General features: G+C 39.0%; 2 protein-coding genes across 2 annotated transcripts; both read left to right on the top strand.

The window, feature by feature from the left end:
* Positions 1-827: 827 nt before the first annotated feature.
* cry1b (cryptochrome circadian regulator 1b) lies at positions 828-11,537 on the top strand. The gene is made up of 11 exons (XM_023262396.3): positions 828-1,562; positions 5,574-5,682; positions 5,937-6,079; positions 6,194-6,378; positions 6,510-6,598; positions 7,432-7,572; positions 7,762-8,073; positions 8,191-8,342; positions 9,104-9,306; positions 9,886-10,008; positions 10,446-11,537. Exons 1-11 carry the CDS (start codon positions 1,405-1,407, stop codon positions 10,526-10,528), a joined length of 1,698 nt encoding a protein of 565 aa, XP_023118164.2. The 5' UTR covers positions 828-1,404; the 3' UTR covers positions 10,529-11,537.
* Positions 11,538-13,910: 2,373 nt separating this feature from the next.
* Positions 13,911-17,870, top strand: zgc:153031. Its single transcript, XM_035944533.2, has 6 exons — positions 13,911-14,070; positions 14,956-15,005; positions 15,356-15,461; positions 15,538-15,664; positions 16,383-16,498; positions 17,043-17,870. The coding sequence occupies exons 1-6, from the start codon at positions 13,970-13,972 to the stop codon at positions 17,116-17,118; spliced, it is 576 nt and encodes a 191-aa protein (XP_035800426.1). The 5' UTR covers positions 13,911-13,969; the 3' UTR covers positions 17,119-17,870.
* The last annotated feature ends 248 nt before the right edge of the window (positions 17,871-18,118 follow it).

The following is an 18,118-nucleotide window of genomic DNA, read 5'->3' as shown; positions in this document are numbered from 1 at the left end:
CGGGTTACCAAAATATCATTTTATGTTTCTCTTTGCTCTTTGATCAAAATGATATTTTTAATGCTAAAATAGAATTATTGTTGTTGCCCATGAAATTTCTAATTTACTGTTTTACAAAAAAACGGGAAAAAAATAGTAAAGCACATTATTATCGTTTGATTAAGATGCCAAATTACAGTTATTTGCTTGCATTCCTGAACTGGAAAATTTAGTTTGACTGTCAATGTATAGAAGCTTTTTTTTTTTTTTTTTTTTTTTTTTTTTACATTCCACAACAAACAGAAAAGCTTTACATAACATGGTGGACTTTCTTTTAAACTTACTCCGCGGCTCCTGTTAAACATTGGCTGTTCCATACCACAATTTAGACCTTTATGTAATTTGAACGTGGCTCACATTGGTTAGAGCTTAGCGCTGTCCAGAGGGGGCGGGGTTGGCCAAGTCCCCACCGAGCGTACTGCTGCGATGTACGAGCGGTATGTCCTCTGTGTAAAATCGAGCGCACCCGTTTCGATGCAGGCCTCGCCGCGTCGCATGTGCTCATCCGGGTACTCCTGTGTGTACAACGTTACTCAAACCGAGGCCTGTGATTAGCTGCTTCTAATGGCCACTTTTATCAGTTATTTGACTATTCTGCGCCCTAAGATTTAAACTGACCGCACACTATGAGAATACACGACTAAAAAGCGACATTTAGACGAGTCAGAACAACCATAGACGACGTATTAACGGAGTGAAGAAAGCACATTACGGAAACGTGACGGGGCAGCGGTTGTGTAACGGCAGATTCCGACCAATCGGAACGCCGCTTTCCTCGCTGCGTATTCATGTGGGTGGAGATGTTGATACAGAACAGACGCGTTTAGCAGGCGTTATAGTTTATACACAGTGTTTTTAGGGTCAAATGAAGCGTTGCGTGTTTTAACTTTGCATGGATTATCCTTACGTGTGTAAAGAACCGTTCATGTTTGCCCGTTTGTACTTTTTTCAAAGCTAGCTCGTAGCTTGTGTGACGCACGCGCCTTGTGCTAGCTAATAAAAATAAACGTCGCTCCTCGTTGGAAACTATTTTCGTCGGAATTTGTTTTTTTTTTACCTCATTCTCGCTGCTAAACGAGGCAGGAGCGGTGACAGTCGTTTGTTTTCGTCTCTGCGGTGCTTACCAGCTGTCCACACATGCAGCCACTGTCGGCCAGGAGACCCAAATCCCTGGATAAATTCATGGAGCAAGGTTAAGGTCAGGTAAACCTCCATCGCTACCTAAAGAAGACAAAAAAAAAACTACGTGGGACTTTTTTTCTGACTACCTAACAACGTAAGAGGACGTTTGTTATTGTTTTGGGGAACCCCTCCTCATCCTCCCCAACTTCTAATCTCAGCTCGTGGATAAAGAAGGCATCCGACATGGTGGTCAACACCATCCACTGGTTCAGGAAGGGCCTGCGGCTGCATGATAACCCGTCTCTGAGGGACTCCATCCGGGGAGCGGACACCCTGCGTTGCATCTACATCCTGGACCCTTGGTTTGCGGGGTCCTCCAATGTGGGAATCAACAGGTGGAGGTGAGTGGCGGGACAGAAAAGAACTTAATGGGAGTGATAACTGGGTGCAGGGTTAAACAGATTAGGCCCAATCACCGGACTTGAATCTAGAGAACCCTAATTAGCCTGATCGATCCAGTTCTTTCCGACGGCCTGTCAGTGCAAATGTGCCACGTTTCCCGTTTTAAAGCTGGATATAACAACAGAAACATCAAAACATCTTCTGTGGTTGCTTCAAAAATCCTTTAATTCTATAGAGAACTGTGTCCTTGCACTGTATGTTATGTTTTCAGTTGTCAAGAAAGGGTGCAGACCATTCAGGTAATCCCTAATGCATGATTGCACCTAATTAGTAACCATTGCTTTATCACTGCTTGGGTTATTTCAGGAAAATCGAAATCCTGCACGAGATTCAACAATAGCTGTCATTAGAGAATGTACACTTGCTACACAATGGCCCAAGATGCCAAATACTCCTCCATATTAGGATATAGCCTGTGTTTTACCTAATGTATACATTGGATTTCACCATGTGGGCGTTGGCATGGTACAGTACACTCAACTTTATTATTTGTCCCCTGAAAGGCAATTTGTTTTGCAGCAGTTTACAAAAGCATTCCAGCAAGCAAACAATAAAAAACAAACAAATTTAAAAAGTAAAAAACTACGTAAAACAGTAAAAACGCAGTAAAAACTCCATAAAAACCATAAATAGGGCAGGGTCACATGCAGAAAAGGTTTTTACAAGTTTTCATACATTTGCAAAAGGTAAAAGAGCAGCGCAAAGTGATGCTTTCTAATGGAAAGTGTAACAACTAGCCTAGTATACAGGTTTATTAAAAAATCAAGGCAATCAGCATTCATTGATTTAAAGTCTTATTGATTTCGAGTAGGTCAAAAACGTCCCGCTTTAAAGTAGGACCATGTATCTGTATGCCTCCAGGCTTCATTTAGTGGTACTTGGCAGATGTTGTACTTTCATACACATATACATCAGGAAATAAAATTGTTTCCCACTGTCCAATATCTTGTTCCAATCAACATATGTTCTGAGAGCTTTTACTTTTTCAAGAGATTTGTTTGTGCTCCTTCAAGTGTATATTGCTTCTTCCCATTATAGCCTCCCAGGAAGCCATATAAGCTTATTTTTCTACTCAGTCTTGCTTCTTGTATTACAAGAAAAGTGGGCATCAATCGATATTTGATCTGAACTCTTCAAGTTGCGCTGCTTTTGTGATAGATTGCCAGTTCCAACTAGTTTGACAACAAACCTAGTTTACAAATTTTTCCCCTTATTTTTTTGGGCATTTACAATTCATTTGTGTTTTCATTGCCTGAGAGGTATAGGAAAGCAAACATTTTTTAGTTTGTTTTTGACTATTAATATTGTGTATTGTTTTTTGCGTGGTGTTTTAGGATGGACTTCCAGTATTAATTTTAGTCCTGTATATTATTGTTAAAATCTCCATTTTTGTCTCGCTTTTGGTGTCTCTTTGAAGTCAGCATCTGGCATTACTATATCATTAGCTATTGGAAGTAGCTGCAGACAGTGAGGTGCTTCCTTTGCTCAAGTTAAGTTGATATAAATAAAGGGTCAATACATAGAAAGATGTATTTTGTCCAGAGAGCAGATTTTACAAAAGAGTAACATTTTTCCTTCAGTCATCCACTGTACATTGTTACTCACATATTGTACCAATATACAGCTCTGAGTCTGCTTTGAATTCATTGGACAGTAGTCTATATTTTCTTCCTTTGGGATGAAGTCAACTGCCAAAGTAGAGACAAACAGGGTTGACTATTCATTTCCTGAGAAGACGTAAACGCTCCAAGCAGTAAGCACGGTGCTGAACCACCATGACGATACAAGTTTTTTTCCCCATGCGCTAGCTCTGCTGCTCAGCGTCAAATGGATGCCTACAAATTTGGGTCAGTGTGTTGCTATGGTCATTACATCATGAACACTCACAGTTTTGACCTACATTTAACACACACTTAACAGACCTCCCCCTCTTAAGTCAGCTACGTCGCCTCATTTACTATGTGCATACTCTTTCTATCAGAACACATCCATCCACGTAGCCATACAATGCTGTTGGCACTATGGCTGCCTCCAGAAGTTTGGTAGCAGCCAGTAGAACCGTTCAGTTTCAGTATACGCTACCACAATTTCACTGTTTCTAAACCTGCTGAGTTTCACTGCTTTATCTCCGAGTCTCAGTTATTCTTATTTCAGTGAATAGATTTGCCTGAACATCACCAACTAGTCACTAACCCTAATGACAAATGTTGAAGAAAACACAGAATAGCAGAATGGTAGCTTAAAAGTTAATGAAGAAAGATAAGAACTAACGTTTGTAGGAACTATTTACTTTCATATTAAGAGATTCCCTTCTATTAGTGACATGTTTGTTGTTAGTAACCCATTTTCCACCCAAGGTTTGAAGTTATCAGGTAGATAAAGCCACCTGCACGTTCACACTGCTGTTTTAAGGCAAAGCAGCTTTTGTTGTTATTCTACTTTTAGATTCACACTTTCCATTTAGGGGCCAATAAACAGAATAAAAAAGCAGATATCTTAAACCCAGGATCAAATGACTCTGGAACCAATTTTTCAGACCCAACTGTTAACAAAAATTGAAGAGATGTGGTTGACTGATATGATCATAGTACGTAGAGGAAAATCAAATTGTAATGAAATTTGTCACAGCTTGGTGGGGTGGTTGACAATGTTGTATCAAATCTGAGTCCACTTAAGAATTGGCTTATCAAATCTGCATCCTGTGTCGAATCTTTTAAAAGCGTTTGCGTATTAGGGAGGGGGAACTGTTGATTCACTTGGCTCAGTAACAAAAGGAATTTAGTTTCTTTGTAACAAAGATGTAGCTTAAAAGCATAATATTTAAAGATCTACCTGTTTATAGTTGTGGTAATAACAGCATTGTGCAATTTCATAGATTCAGGAACCAATTAGCAGACGAGTTACACAATGATAGAAACCGTGGTGGATAAATATCAAACCTATACTATGGTTACTGTGCTGAGGGGTTGTGGTACTTTCATCTCATGTTTTATCAAAGCTATGCAGCATCTGCAAAAGATAGAGTGAAAATGAAACTAATATTTTACTCCTTTATCATTCTGTGAATATCATGATGCTGGTTGTATTACAGAGAAAAGGGTTGTTTAAATGTAGTGGCTACAAGAGCACTTCTCTACAGTGTGTTCTTCTGCCTCTCGCAACAATAAAAGGCTGAGAATTTAGTGCACTTGGAGAGGTTACATTCTCTGCAGTGTGTAATACACTGTCTGCTGTTGTTTTAGTGCCTTTTTGTAAGCGCGTTGTGTATATAGTGGTTGTGTGTGTAAAAAGGTTTCACCAGAAGAGGGCTGTCTGTTCTCACTAAAACACTTTAGTCTTTAATTTCATGTAGTCTTTACTGCTGGAAGGAATATAGTTTTGTATTTTGTCCGTATCATACAGTGATCATAATATGGTTTAAATTTCAGTTTTAATAGCATCATATCGCTTCATTTTCTTCATGATGATTCTAGTGGGTGGCTGGTTATTATCACAAGTGCAAAATGCTGGTGTTTCTTCAGCGCACTTTAGTGACACAGACTCTAATAAATTGACATTAAAACAGTTATAGCTTAGCATTTAAGTCTGAACCAAAAATAGCTTTGCAGTTTGCACAGTTTACAGGACAGTTACAGGCCATAAATATATACATATTTTTGTAAACTGCATATATGGTAAGTGTCAGTTTGAGGCAGGGATTCTCCTTAAAGCAGCTGCATGTCTAACCAGCTTACGTTCAGTCAGTTTAAAGGCCCTTCCATTGCAATTTTACCCATGTGACATACACAAGCTTCCTGCTGTAGTGGAGGTATAACCCCCCTCCGTTAGTTCGTCTGGATCATCAGATGAGCTAGGCCTGTGACTGGTGGTCTCATGATTGCATTCTGTGGTAAGTGGCATGAGGTTATCTCAAACGCCTAATCGACTGTGCGATCCTTCTGTTGGTCCAGGTTTCTGCTGCATTGTCTAGAGGACTTGGATGCTAGCCTGCGCAAAATCAACTCCCGATTGTTTGTCATCAGAGGCCAGCCTACAGATGTCTTCCCTCGTCTTTTTAAGGTAGGAGACACGGAATGGAGCAAAAAATGCAGCTGAAACACAGTGCAGCATTTTTGTACTCCAGTGAACTTATGCAATTGCCCTATTAATTGAGTACATGGAAGTTACATCTTTCTTAAATATGTAATTTTGAAAAACATCTCAAATATTGATATATTTGTCTTAGAATCTCTTATTCTGTATGATGTGACCTCATATGTGATCCTTTTGTATGATGTGTTTGTGTGTGTGTGTGTGTATTACTGTGTTCTTAGGAATGGCAGATCACTCATTTGTCTTATGAATATGACTCTGAGCCGTTTGGTAAGGAACGAGATGCTGCCATCCAGAAACTAGCCAGCGAGGCAGGAGTAGAGGTCATGGTGCGGATTTCACACACCCTCTACAATCTGGACAAGTGAGTTGAGACAACAGTCCCATAGGAATAAACGTGATAAAAATGGAGATAATGAGCACCCTCTCCATGTGTGCATGCAGTGATTCTCTTTTAATGTATTTGTCTTCCCTAAAGCATTATCGAACTAAACGGTGGTCAGCCTCCACTGACGTACAAGCGCTTCCAAGGTCTAATCAACCGAATGGATGCTGTGGAGCTGCCTGCAGAGACGATCACATCTGATGTCGTTAAAAACTGCCTCACACCTATCAGTGAAGACCATGATGACAAGTTTGGGGTGCCCTCCCTGGAAGAGCTGGGTAAGCTTTCTTTGTTTCTATGTGTGCACGTACACATTAACACACAGTTGTTGGTGTATTTATGTAAAGTCAGTGTGCCCTATTGTTAGATTCAAGGGCTAAGAAAGTTTTTGATTCGACTGTGTTGCCAGGTTTCGAGACAGAGGGCCTAACCACAGCAGTATGGCCAGGTGGAGAAACAGAGGCACTCATGAGGCTAGAGCGGCATTTGGAGAGGAAGGTAAAAATGCAATTTAATGCACTGTGTATATGCACAAAATAGCACACACATGTAGTTATGATTACTGCTTGCTTTACCTCCCCAGTGACCTAAAGTTACCATGTCACTGGTGTGTTCTATTACACCAATATACAGAAAAATACTGAAAAACTTTGCAAATATATATCATTTGGTTGGCTTGTATCCATTTTTAGAAAATGTACGAAACCGCTGAGGACTAACATTTTCCTACATGCCTGGGCACGTTTACCGACTGACAAAGTGTGTTTAACCGACACCTGATATGTTGATAAAAGCTGTGTGCCAACCAGGATTGTCAGTATGCCCAATCCAAAGTGACCTACGATGCAGTCCACAGTTTCAGTTCAGTACTAAACAAAAAAAAACATAACTTAGAGTCATTTAAGTTGCTGTCAGCGGTGTGATGAGCTAGTTACAGATGACATAGACATATGTAAACCAGATGAATAGACCAGGAGTGCATGCACAATTCATTAAGTTCCTGTATACTTAGAACTTTTGGGTGGCCATTTAATCTAGAACTGGGGAAAGAAGGATCAATTTCATTAAAACTAGAAAGCAAAGATTCGTTATTAGTGAAGATTTCAGATGACTGGTGTAGTTTCTCAGCAGAGGAACTTAAGTAAAACGCAATACCTTTTAATTTTGCTAGAACTGAATGTGTCAAATGATGTGTGCTGTATCACCTTCAGTAGTGTCTGTAACTCTGTGGAGCCTCACATTTGGATGTCATAGATTGAAAAATGTTAGATCTTCTTTGATGTCTACCAGTGCTATGTTTTAGTTAAAGCTGACTAATCGTCTCTTTACAGGCCTGGGTGGCAAACTTTGAGCGTCCACGTATGAATGCTAATTCCCTGCTAGCCAGTCCCACGGGGCTCAGCCCATACCTGCGCTTTGGATGTCTCTCCTGCCGGCTCTTCTACTTTAAGCTCACCGATCTCTACAGAAAGGTATGAATGGCCCAATGCGACAAAATAGGGACAGCGTATTTAGGACAAACCCTTTTTAATTATTCTGTTGATTAATTTATATTTATATGAGGTGTGTAAAATAAATCTCTGTAAGTCTTTCATGCCTGTCCTACTGATGATAAACCTAATTGTCAGACCTGTCACCTTTTGTGTCCACCATCCTATCAGGTAAAAAAGAACAGCTCTCCACCGCTGTCCTTGTACGGCCAGCTGCTGTGGAGGGAGTTCTTCTATACAACTGCCACCAACAATCCCTGTTTTGACAAGATGGAGGGAAACCCTATGTGTGTCCAGATACCATGGGACCGGAACCCAGAGGCTCTGGCCAAGTGGGCAGAGGGACGGACGGGCTTTCCCTGGATAGACGCCATTATGACACAGCTGAGGCAAGAGGGATGGATCCATCACTTGGCAAGGCACGCAGTGGCTTGTTTCCTCACCAGGGGGGATCTCTGGATCCGCTGGGAAGAAGGCATGAAGGTAAGAACAGAGAAAAGAGATCAAACATATAAGAGCTACCTCTCTGCTGTCCTCTAGCGCTGATTAACAGTACTACCATGCACTGTCTCAACTGTCTACTGTCTGTTTTCTGTACAGGTCTTTGAAGAATTGTTATTGGATGCAGACTGGAGTGTAAATGCTGGCAGCTGGATGTGGCTTTCTTGCAGTTCATTTTTCCAGCAGTTTTTCCACTGCTACTGTCCTGTGGGATTTGGAAGACGCACAGACCCAAATGGCGACTACATACGGTAAGTCAATGCTTTATCTACATCACATGAATAAAGTGCTTATAAAAAGTATACGTCCCCCTTTGGATTGAATCATGGTCAGTTTAATTTAGCGTTCTGACATTAATTTATACAAATAAGACAACAATTTTACAAAATAATAAATAAAAGTTAACTAAAAATACAAGATGTAAAATAAATAATTGCTCAAGTATTAATTCTTTAAAGTGGCTCACCTAGTTCAACACAGGTGCAGCTAATTGGTGGCAGAAGTCACACAATTGTTGAAATGGAAATCATCTCAGTGCAGCAAATGTGTCTCAAGTAATTGTAGTATAAAGACCCCTGTATCTGGAAGGTTCAGTCACTAATGAATCAATGCTACTGGCTATAACTGCACCATGAAGACAGAAGAACAATCCAAGTAACTTTGTGAAAAGATTATTGAAAAGCACAATTGAGGGAATTATTTTGTAAAACCTTATCTGAAAAGCCAAAACAAGTTAACTAGGATACAAAGTTAAACATCAATAGAAGAGGAAAATTTCCAAGGGGGTTTAAAACTTTTATACTTTATGGGCAATTAAAACCCCCGGTGTTTCATAACAGTCATTTCAAATGAAGGTGAAATCACATGGTTAACTTGTGCTTGTTTATAAGCTCACATGGGGCAAAGAAGTCATCATGGTTATGTCAGGACTACAAAAATATCCCAAAATTGTTTGAAAATTGTCACAAGTTCCACCCTTTTTGTGTTTTTTTTTTTAATTCTCTGCTCTCAGGCGCTATTTGCCAATATTGAGGGGGTTTCCAGCCAAATACATCTATGACCCTTGGAATGCCCCAGAGGAAGTGCAAAAGGCTGCCAAGTGTATGGTAGGAGTCCACTACCCCAAGCCCATGGTGAACCACGCCGAGGCCAGCCGCATCAACATTGAGAGGATGAAGCAGATTTACCAGCAGCTTTCCTGCTACAGAGGACTAGGTAGGGACAGGACCCAGATACTGAAATGTTAAGCCATCATTTCAGTGTATTGTTAAAATGTGCTTTTATCTATTCTCAAAGTTTCTACTGTTGATAGTTAAGTTCTGACTGATAGCAGAGTACAACAATATCACACTAGAATACACACAGCCACATGTAGAAAAAAGCCCCTGAGAGTTATAAAGGTTAATTTGAAAAATCTGAATTTCACGTTTCATTCTGTGCAGATAATACTCGCACACATCTAATCCAAACACATCTAATGGTTTTGATGCTTTCAGTGGTAGGTCTAACAAGAATTGAACAGCCAGGATTTTTTATAACTGCACAACATTAAGGGTTTTCTACAGTTATTGCCCACTTTATCATTGGCTTCTCTAAAAGAGGGCCATGTACTCATTGGCTTGTAGAGGCTACTGGACATTCAAAGAGATTGTATGAGTGAGGCTGACTTGCATTTAGAAGCATTTTACCATCATGTTGGAGAATAAGTCGATGTTTAGTGTTTTTTTTTTTCCCTTTTTTCATAAATAAAGATTAAATTGTGGGTAAATTTAAACTGCTTTTCTTCCTTTGCAGGCTTGCTGGCAACAGTACCTGCTAATCCCAACAGTGGTGCGAATGGCAGCAACACAGGGACAAATCAGGGTGCTGGAAGGTCCTCTGAAGACCCTTCCCTACAGGAGGGAACATCTCGAACAGGTACATAGGATTTTTATATCATATTTATACAAAAACATGCGTATTTAAATTGTAAATTGCTAAGAAGGTGTGGTTGTCTTGTCCAAATATAGTCATCACACTCAAGACCCATGACAGTTAGGCAGTGGGCAGCATGACACCAAACATGTGATCATTAGCCTGCAGACTGGCTGTTAGCTGGAAACTGAGTGTTGGATTCTATTGGAGAGCATAACTAAACTACTGTTGTACTTCCAAAATTGATAATAAAAAACAAAATCAATCCAGTGCCCTGAGATAGTGCAGAAACTCAGGGATTCTGCACAGTCTCAAGGCGTTGTTTTGTATTAAATGAAGAAATAAGTCTGTGTTTTTAAAGCCACAAGAATGATGTTTTTATAATCACAAATAAATTTGAAATTATTACCTGATGAATATTCTTTGATGTTTTTATGCAGAACGAGGACAGTCGATGCAGAAGCGCCGACGTGAAGAGACTCCGCCTGAAAGCAGCTCTAAATCCTGGAAGCAGAGCAAATAGGGTTCAAAATCCAGAACACAAAGGGTCCCTCTGTCCATCTGTATCATCTGGGTAGCATCTTTTCCTGCATTGCCCCACCTAACAAACAGTAATAATGGGGGGTTGGAGCTGCCCTGTAGTACTGGCTTCTCGTCGAAAAAAGCCCCTATAGTACGTAATATTTAGATTGTCGGACGTTCGAAGTGACAGTCAGCTTGTAACATGTCTGTAACACATTAACACATTTCACAAAGAGAGAAACAAAACTTTTCTCAGTGAGAGAGAACCCTGCAAACAGCACAAAGAGGCAAAAACTACTCATTGCAAAGTCTTGATATCGGGTTGTTGTGAGACTATCTCTTGTCTTCCACCACAGTATGGATGAAACCGCTAACCAATGGGGTTTCCTTCTTAACACCCCACATTCATCTGGTTAGGATCTAAGCAGCTCTTCTCAGTTGCTGCAATCTCATGTTTCTGCCATTAACCTGACCGCTTCAGCTGCCACACCGTAGTGAGAAAAAGTCAAACGATGATTCCCATCAGAGTAGAGGAATCTGATGTAATCAGGAGACATGCGATGGGAGGTTTGTTGTATGTAGCAGACACCCTCACCCACTGACATGACTAAACTGACGTAGAACGTTTTTTCTGGAAGCGAAACCTAAACGCTTCATATGAAGAAAATAAAGTAATGGGTGTACATAATGTGAGAACGTTTCTTTTCACAGATTTTGACACAAAGAACGGTCTCATGCACAATAGAGAAGAAAATTAGAAGCAAGATGATGAAGCAAGCTTTCTAACAGACCGTCATACATTTTGTAAATATTTGTTTTTGATTTCCAACTTTTGTATATGTGGTTGTGGAGTTTGACGACTCCTTTGTAAATAATGTCACCAAAATGCAAAAGCACTACCGTAAATGTTTTGTCTCCTATGTGATCGTAAATCTGTTATTTTTGTATAAAGAATGACCAAATTCTAAATGTATTGAACTGGCAATAAAATACAAAAATATTACATCCTATTTTGGCTTGAGTGTTTTTTGTTTTTTTTTTCCATTTTTGGCTGTAGTTTTTTTATTGTAAATTCCCATCTTTCTATTCACTCAATGTAATGTACTATTTAATCTGTAGATTAATTGCAATGACAATTCTATGGACCATATTTTTGGCTATATTATACATGAAATGCAGCAGCCGTTTGTTGTGTTTTAAATCTCTATTTAAAACACAAATCCTTGCATTAAAAATCACATGAAAGGCAGAGTGTAGACCTCAGCCGGAACCAGAATTTGTGTCAGGATTTTAAAATTGCTGTTCCTTCTTCCTTCCTACGCCAGCTAACAATACCTACCAGTTCTAATAATGTTTAAAAGAAACCCTTTTATTCGAATGGTGGATATTTACCATTGTCAAGTCCACCTCTTTTTCCCTCCAAAGGACGCAAGGACAACTCAATTCAAATTTCCAACTCAAACTTTTATTTTCCTTTTAGTTGGTTGGTCATGATATTGCAATAGGTTGTAAACCTTTAAAGACAGAAACAAAGTTTACATCATCAAACACAGAACCAAAAAGTTGGCATATTAACCATTTAAATGAATCAATCACTTAAGCCTCTTAAATTGAATAACAAATAACATTTTAGCAAAGTTTAGTAAAGTTGAATATTTAACAGAATATATATATTCTATATTTTTACTTAAACATCTTAATTCAAACTCATTTGGCATAAAAATGGAGTAAATGCTGCAGGCTTTCATTAACCAATCACACAGTGAGCAGTTAACATAAACTTTGCCATATCAAGAAACATTTCAAACCACCAAGAAAGCAAATAACCATTTCACCAACCATTGGCGTCTTTGGACTGAATCCATGCATGTACTTGCAGCTTCTTTGTTCTTTCCTCCTGTCTTTCTCTTCTGAAGAGTGTTTGGCTGATTGACTGAGCTTCCCCTAAGTCCTTCCCAGGTGCTTTAAATCAGTGATCACTGATTAGGTGTCAAGCACCAGGTGTCAGGTACCACTTTGCTGCTACCAGTACATTCTGGGAAGTGTAGTATTTAGTTCCATTTCCTGATATTCAGCTCAACAACCATAAAGTGCAACATTCAGAGGATGTTTAAAGGAAGTTCTCAAAACATGATCACAGAGGAAGACCATTCTAAACCAACATTCAAAAAATGTTTCCAACATGTTATTGAGTCCTCCGATGACAGAATGTCTTGAATAAAACATTTGTGTTCTGTGATATAATAAAAGAAGAACATTTTGTCTGGAATGTTCTCAGAATCTCCTGAGGATTTTGTTGACATTATGAAACATTCTTTCATAAACCATAACCACAATGTTACCCAGAGTTACATGATAACAAAGACGAGATGTTCTCAGTGCAACAATCAGATAACATTGTAGGAATATTAGAGCAGAATAGTCTAACAATGCCTTATCTTACCTTTAAAGAGAGCATTGTGGGAACTGAAAAAGAAGCTGGAAACATCACTAAAACTTTACTCTTTCAGAACATTTACAGAATGAAAATATTCTAGCTGGGTTTCATATTAACAGGCAAAAAATAAACCAGAAAGGTGAATAATTGTGATTTAAAGTTGCCAAAGAACATTTAACCAAACATAAGCGTTGCTATACATATATTTTTGACCCAGCAGATTTTGTCATATTTCCAAAAGACCCATAATAAACTTATAAAAAACAAAACAAAATGCAGAATAGTTTTTTATGACAAAGATGCTTCAGTTATTCCATCAGGGAAAATTGACAGTTGTAGAAGTTACTGGAAGCTCAAGACTGCCATAATAGACATATTTTTCACAAGTTTGTGTAAACTTTTGTTCATGATTATCTACATTTTGCAGAATGTTCCTGGTAATAAATGTTAATTGTGTAACTCAACAGTGTTACACATTAAAACATGAATTCAGGGGTAGTGATACTGATACTGAGATAGTGTATTTTGACCTTTAATCTTGTTTTTTTTTTACAAACTACTTACCAACTAAAACAATAATAAGGTCATATATTTCATCTTCAAACTGTATTTTTTCATTTACTTCATTACCAATGTACACTTTTTAACACTTGGTCAATGGCTTGTCATCATTTTTGGCTTTTTGTGTCTTTTGGCTGGACAAATTCCTACTTTGTGGACTCTTTAACAAAACAAAAAAAGAAGTACATTTTATTTATTGAGTATCCCGTGAGTGAGTCAGGCTGCTGTGTGATCTAACAGTCTTTTCTGTGATGGCCTCAGGTTGGTTGAGGGATAAAAGTGTAAAATCCTGTTCATGAATGCGCTGAAACTGCACCGTGTCCAATAGCAGCAGCCGCTCAGTGGGCGGTGATAGCTGAGTCCAAAGCTCAATAAATAGTTTCCCACAGACGGACTCAACAGTTCCAGCTGCGGCTCCTGATCCTGACTGCTGCTCTGTTAGAGATGGACAAGAGCAAGATGCAGAGGAAACCTGTTTGCCTCATAGCGGCAGTTTGCAACGACAGAGGGATGGGGAAGGATGGAAAGCTGCCCTGGAATCTACCGTAAGACTCACACCATCTCAGATGCAACAAGTTATGTAAGATTTAACCTTTGGTGCACCATGTAGGCTGCAAAAAGTGTCTTTTTCTTATCCTATCCTGAGAATCTACATGTGTGCAACTCATGTATAAATCACTAAACTGTATTTAGTTGTATTTTCATCAATTCAAAAGTATTTCTGTATAACATCTGTAAACCTAAGGAAATTATTTATAGTCTATAAAGCAGCTGGTTGGACTTTCTTTGACATTTTTATCTGGAATTTTGCAACTGATTAACTGGTTTATCAACAGAATAATAATCATCATTAGAAGAGATAGAATGATACATTTTATCGCTATTGTATTCGAAAACTGCAGTTACAGAGGGCCGTTACAAAAAAAGAGCAGCAATAAAACACCGAAATTGGCAATAATGATAAAAATAATTATGTAAAATATCATAAAACTGCCTGTCCTTAGAGGTGGGTTTTGAACTCAGTAAGTAATTAGAAGAGCACAAAGCACTGACAAGACAGCCAGCAAAATTGTTAGAAGTTACAATAAATAGTTCAGAAAAATGCTTTAAACTCAGCTATTGCTGCAGCGAACAGGACTAGCTGTAAAAGCAACAGGTACAGTCAGTGTCTGCTGGAGAAAGCAGTGACATTAGGTTGTAAAAGTGGGATAGTGGTGATAACTGGCTGTAATGGAACATCTCATAGGCAGTAAAAGTGGTGCCCCATGAGCAGACTGTCCAGAGCAGTAAACAGAAGAGGCCGTAATTCAATGTGTTGTTGTTAATGAGGCTTTTTACACTCCATGTAGAAACTATAGGCAGAATTAATGAGCTTAGTAACAGCTAACTGTTTTCTGTTTGACTGAACTTTGGAAATGTGTCCTTCACAGGTCAGAATTCCAATACTTTCTGAACACTGTTTCTACAGTCTCGAGACCAGGTATTGTTCCACATCAGTCCATTATACATTAATCATGCCAAAACCACATCTGTCTTCTGGCACCAAAATTACATGTCCATACGTGCTATTGTATGATGTAGTATTTGTGAAATATAAAAAGTCAAGGAAACTTTTAAGTGATTTGGACATGAACATTTCTGGGCAGTTTGACAGAGAAGTCGTAATATGACCACACACAGAAATTTTATCCAGTTTTCTGTATTTTCTGTGAAGAAATAAGTCTAATTCTTAGATTTTGATGCCAACTGCTGCAGTATGTGCCATTATTACTGGCATAAGAGCAGAAGAATAACTGTATTTACTGCCACATTTGATTGTGTGTGTTTCAGGAAGGATGAATCTGATGATCTGGGGCAGACTGTGCTGGGACTCCCACCCTGAAGGCATGTTCCCACTGCCCAACATCCTGCATGTGGTGCTGAGTACGACACTGAAGTGAGGCCTCACCCAGAATCCAGTTCTAGTCTTTCTTCGCCTGTCGTTCCTCACTGTGACGGCTCTTTTCTTGCAGCACAGTTCCAGATCACGCCCACTTCTTGTGTCAGGACTTTGAGAGCGCCGTCCGCCTGGCTGCAGAGCCGCCCCTCGCTGATCTAATAGAGACCATCTGGGTTGCTGGAGGAACACGAGTCTACGAGGTAAACTAGTATGCTCAGAGTTCCAGGAAGCAGCCTGGTGTAATACAGCTACAGTGCAACACTGTGTGCTTAACAGATAAAAAGATAAAACCTGTTGTTGACATTATGAAGGATTGATCTGCTGAGTAAACCATGTGTCAACAATGAAATTAATCATAGCTTAATTCCGCTTTGCTTACATAGTGCTGTTGTTGTTCGTCCTGGCTCACTGTAACAGTCATGGCTCGCTGCTGCACTTGAACAGAGCAGAGTTAATGCCATCAATCACACATTTCATACTGTAACAACATATGTGCTGTGAAGGAAGCCTGAACAGCAGCAGTTTTCTACCTTTAATCTGATGCTCTCTACAGAGTATTTGACTAACTTACACTGCAAAAAAATGAATATTTTTAACTGTTTCTAACTGTTATATCACAGGTTTTCGCCTGTCTTGTTAAATTACAGATAATAACCAGTAAAACAATAAATTACAAACATAATAATTTATATTTTAACCCACTGTCAGTTATCTGAGGAAAAAAGAAAGGGCATCATAAAAAGCTTGTGTTTCTCTCTCAGTGCAAACATCACAGAGATATGATTTAATTAAAGAGTTGAAATAAGCTGATAGTACAAGGATTTTAATAACCTTAATTCTGCTAAAGACAAAGGAAGAGACCTCTATGATAAGGGTTAACACTGTTTTTTTTTTTTTTTCCCTCTTCTTTCTCTCCAGGATGCGCTGAAGCACCCGTGGTGTGACTTGGTTTACCTGACAGACGTCATGGCTAACTTTGACTGTGACGTTTTCTTCCCAGAGTTTGACAAAGACACATTTAAACTACAAGAACGGTAACTTTTCATCACCAGAGTCACTGAAGCTCAGACCCCACATTTGAACTCATAAACAGTTATGAAAGAGTTAATTTTACTACACATTCATCCATCCCAGCAACCCATCAGACGGTGGTTTTTGCTTTTTGTTGCACAGTCAACATCAGCACTATCCATTAGACTGAGTCGTCAGTTCAGCTCAAAACGATTCGCTGACTTCACCAAAGCTTTGAACAGCTTTGTTTCTTCAATTAGACAGGATTCAAACAATAAAATAGGTAAATGTTGTTTATTTCATGAAGATTCTTGCCTTGGGTTTGGTATTATCTTTGTTTTTAACATCAAAAGCAATGAATTATCAGTTTAAACAAATAATTTTACTGGTTTGTATATCAGAATGTTATCTTTCACAGTAAAAGCTTATTTAAATTCCATTTCATGATTTTCAAAATGCTTACGCTCTACCAGCAGCTCAGCGTATTCACTTTGTTTTACTAATCATTTATCCTGTGTTTTATTGTTTCTGTCCTAATTAGTCTTTTGTCTTTTGTTTCCAAATAAGGTTTCCTGGAGTACCGAGTGAAATTCAAGAGGAGAACGGCATAAAGTACAAATGTCAAGTGTTCAAGAAAGAGTAGACAGAAAGCAGAGAAAATCCAGGCATAATCTGAAAAACACTACGATTGCTACTTTTCCTTGTAAATCTCATCTGCTGGCAACAGTTACAGCAGATAAAACTCCTGTATAGAATGTAGCGGTTTAGCTAAAACTGAAACCCACAGTGTGCCTTTGTGTTTTTACTAATTCAACATAAATCTCATTAAGTGATATAGTCACTGAGCATTCCAATCAGTCCAAATATGACCTCTGTAATAACAATGTGAGCACTGACACTTTAATAGCAGTCCAGCAAGTGCTTTTGTGTATTTATGTGTCTTAAAATCTTAACCATTTCTCTTTGTTCAGATATTATGATCAGATCTGGTGTGAAATAATCTCCTGTCACCTCGTCAGCGTTCCCATCTCACCCTCCTACTCAGTAATAATGCAGCTGCACAGAGAATATGTTGATCAGTGAGTCAGTCTGCGGCCGACGTCAGCGACAGCCGGCCTTCTGTGATCGCAGCAGATCTGCTTCTTCCTCAGCCAACACAACAGGTGCCTGCATTTTAGAAAGCGATCAGTTAATTATCCCACCGGTTTGCTTTCATTCTACAGTAACAGTCTTATTTAAATACATGTGGAGAAATGTTACAGCTTGCTGTGGTCAGGAATGCTGAGATGAATATTTACTGATGATGGCTTTTACTGTGTGGCTTTTTGTGATGCAAATGTTGGATTTTAAATGAGTGGTTTTGTTTTCGGTTTGAATAAAATGCACTTTCACTCATCTGGTTGCATGTGATCCCTGTAGCCACTAGATGGAGGCGCAGCAATAAGAGAAGGGACAAAAAAAATCTGCTCTTTATGTTGCTGCTGCTGGATTATCAACACATCCACCTGTATTTCCCCCAGTCTGCTTTTCAAACTTCACTTTTCAAGCTGTTAAAATTTTACTTTTAGCTTTTCTGTGATTTTCCTATTGCCTCCAGCTGCTCCTACAGATCCAGATCTCACACCGAGATGCTTGAATAAACT

Source organism: Amphiprion ocellaris, chromosome 3 (assembly GCF_022539595.1).
Source record: "Amphiprion ocellaris isolate individual 3 ecotype Okinawa chromosome 3, ASM2253959v1, whole genome shotgun sequence".
NCBI lineage: Eukaryota > Metazoa > Chordata > Actinopteri > Pomacentridae > Amphiprion > Amphiprion ocellaris.
The sequence above is the reverse complement of the archived record's forward strand: the minus strand, read 5'-3'. Positions and strand labels throughout refer to the sequence as shown.

Excerpts from the sequence above, each read along its gene's own strand:
- cry1b (XM_023262396.3), top strand. The coding sequence starts at position 1,405 with ATGGTGGTCAACACCATCCACTGGTTCAGGAAGGGCCTGCGGCTGCAT. Across the intron at positions 6,599-7,431 it reads AGCGGCATTTGGAGAGGAAG|GCCTGGGTGGCAAACTTTGA; the intron begins GTAAAAATGCAA and ends GTCTCTTTACAG. Across the intron at positions 10,009-10,445 it reads GGAGGGAACATCTCGAACAG|AACGAGGACAGTCGATGCAG; the intron begins GTACATAGGATT and ends GTTTTTATGCAG.
- zgc:153031 (XM_035944533.2), top strand. The coding sequence starts at position 13,970 with ATGGACAAGAGCAAGATGCAGAGGAAACCTGTTTGCCTCATAGCGGCA. Across the intron at positions 15,462-15,537 it reads GTGCTGAGTACGACACTGAA|CACAGTTCCAGATCACGCCC; the intron begins GTGAGGCCTCAC and ends CTTTTCTTGCAG. Across the intron at positions 15,665-16,382 it reads GAGGAACACGAGTCTACGAG|GATGCGCTGAAGCACCCGTG; the intron begins GTAAACTAGTAT and ends CTTTCTCTCCAG.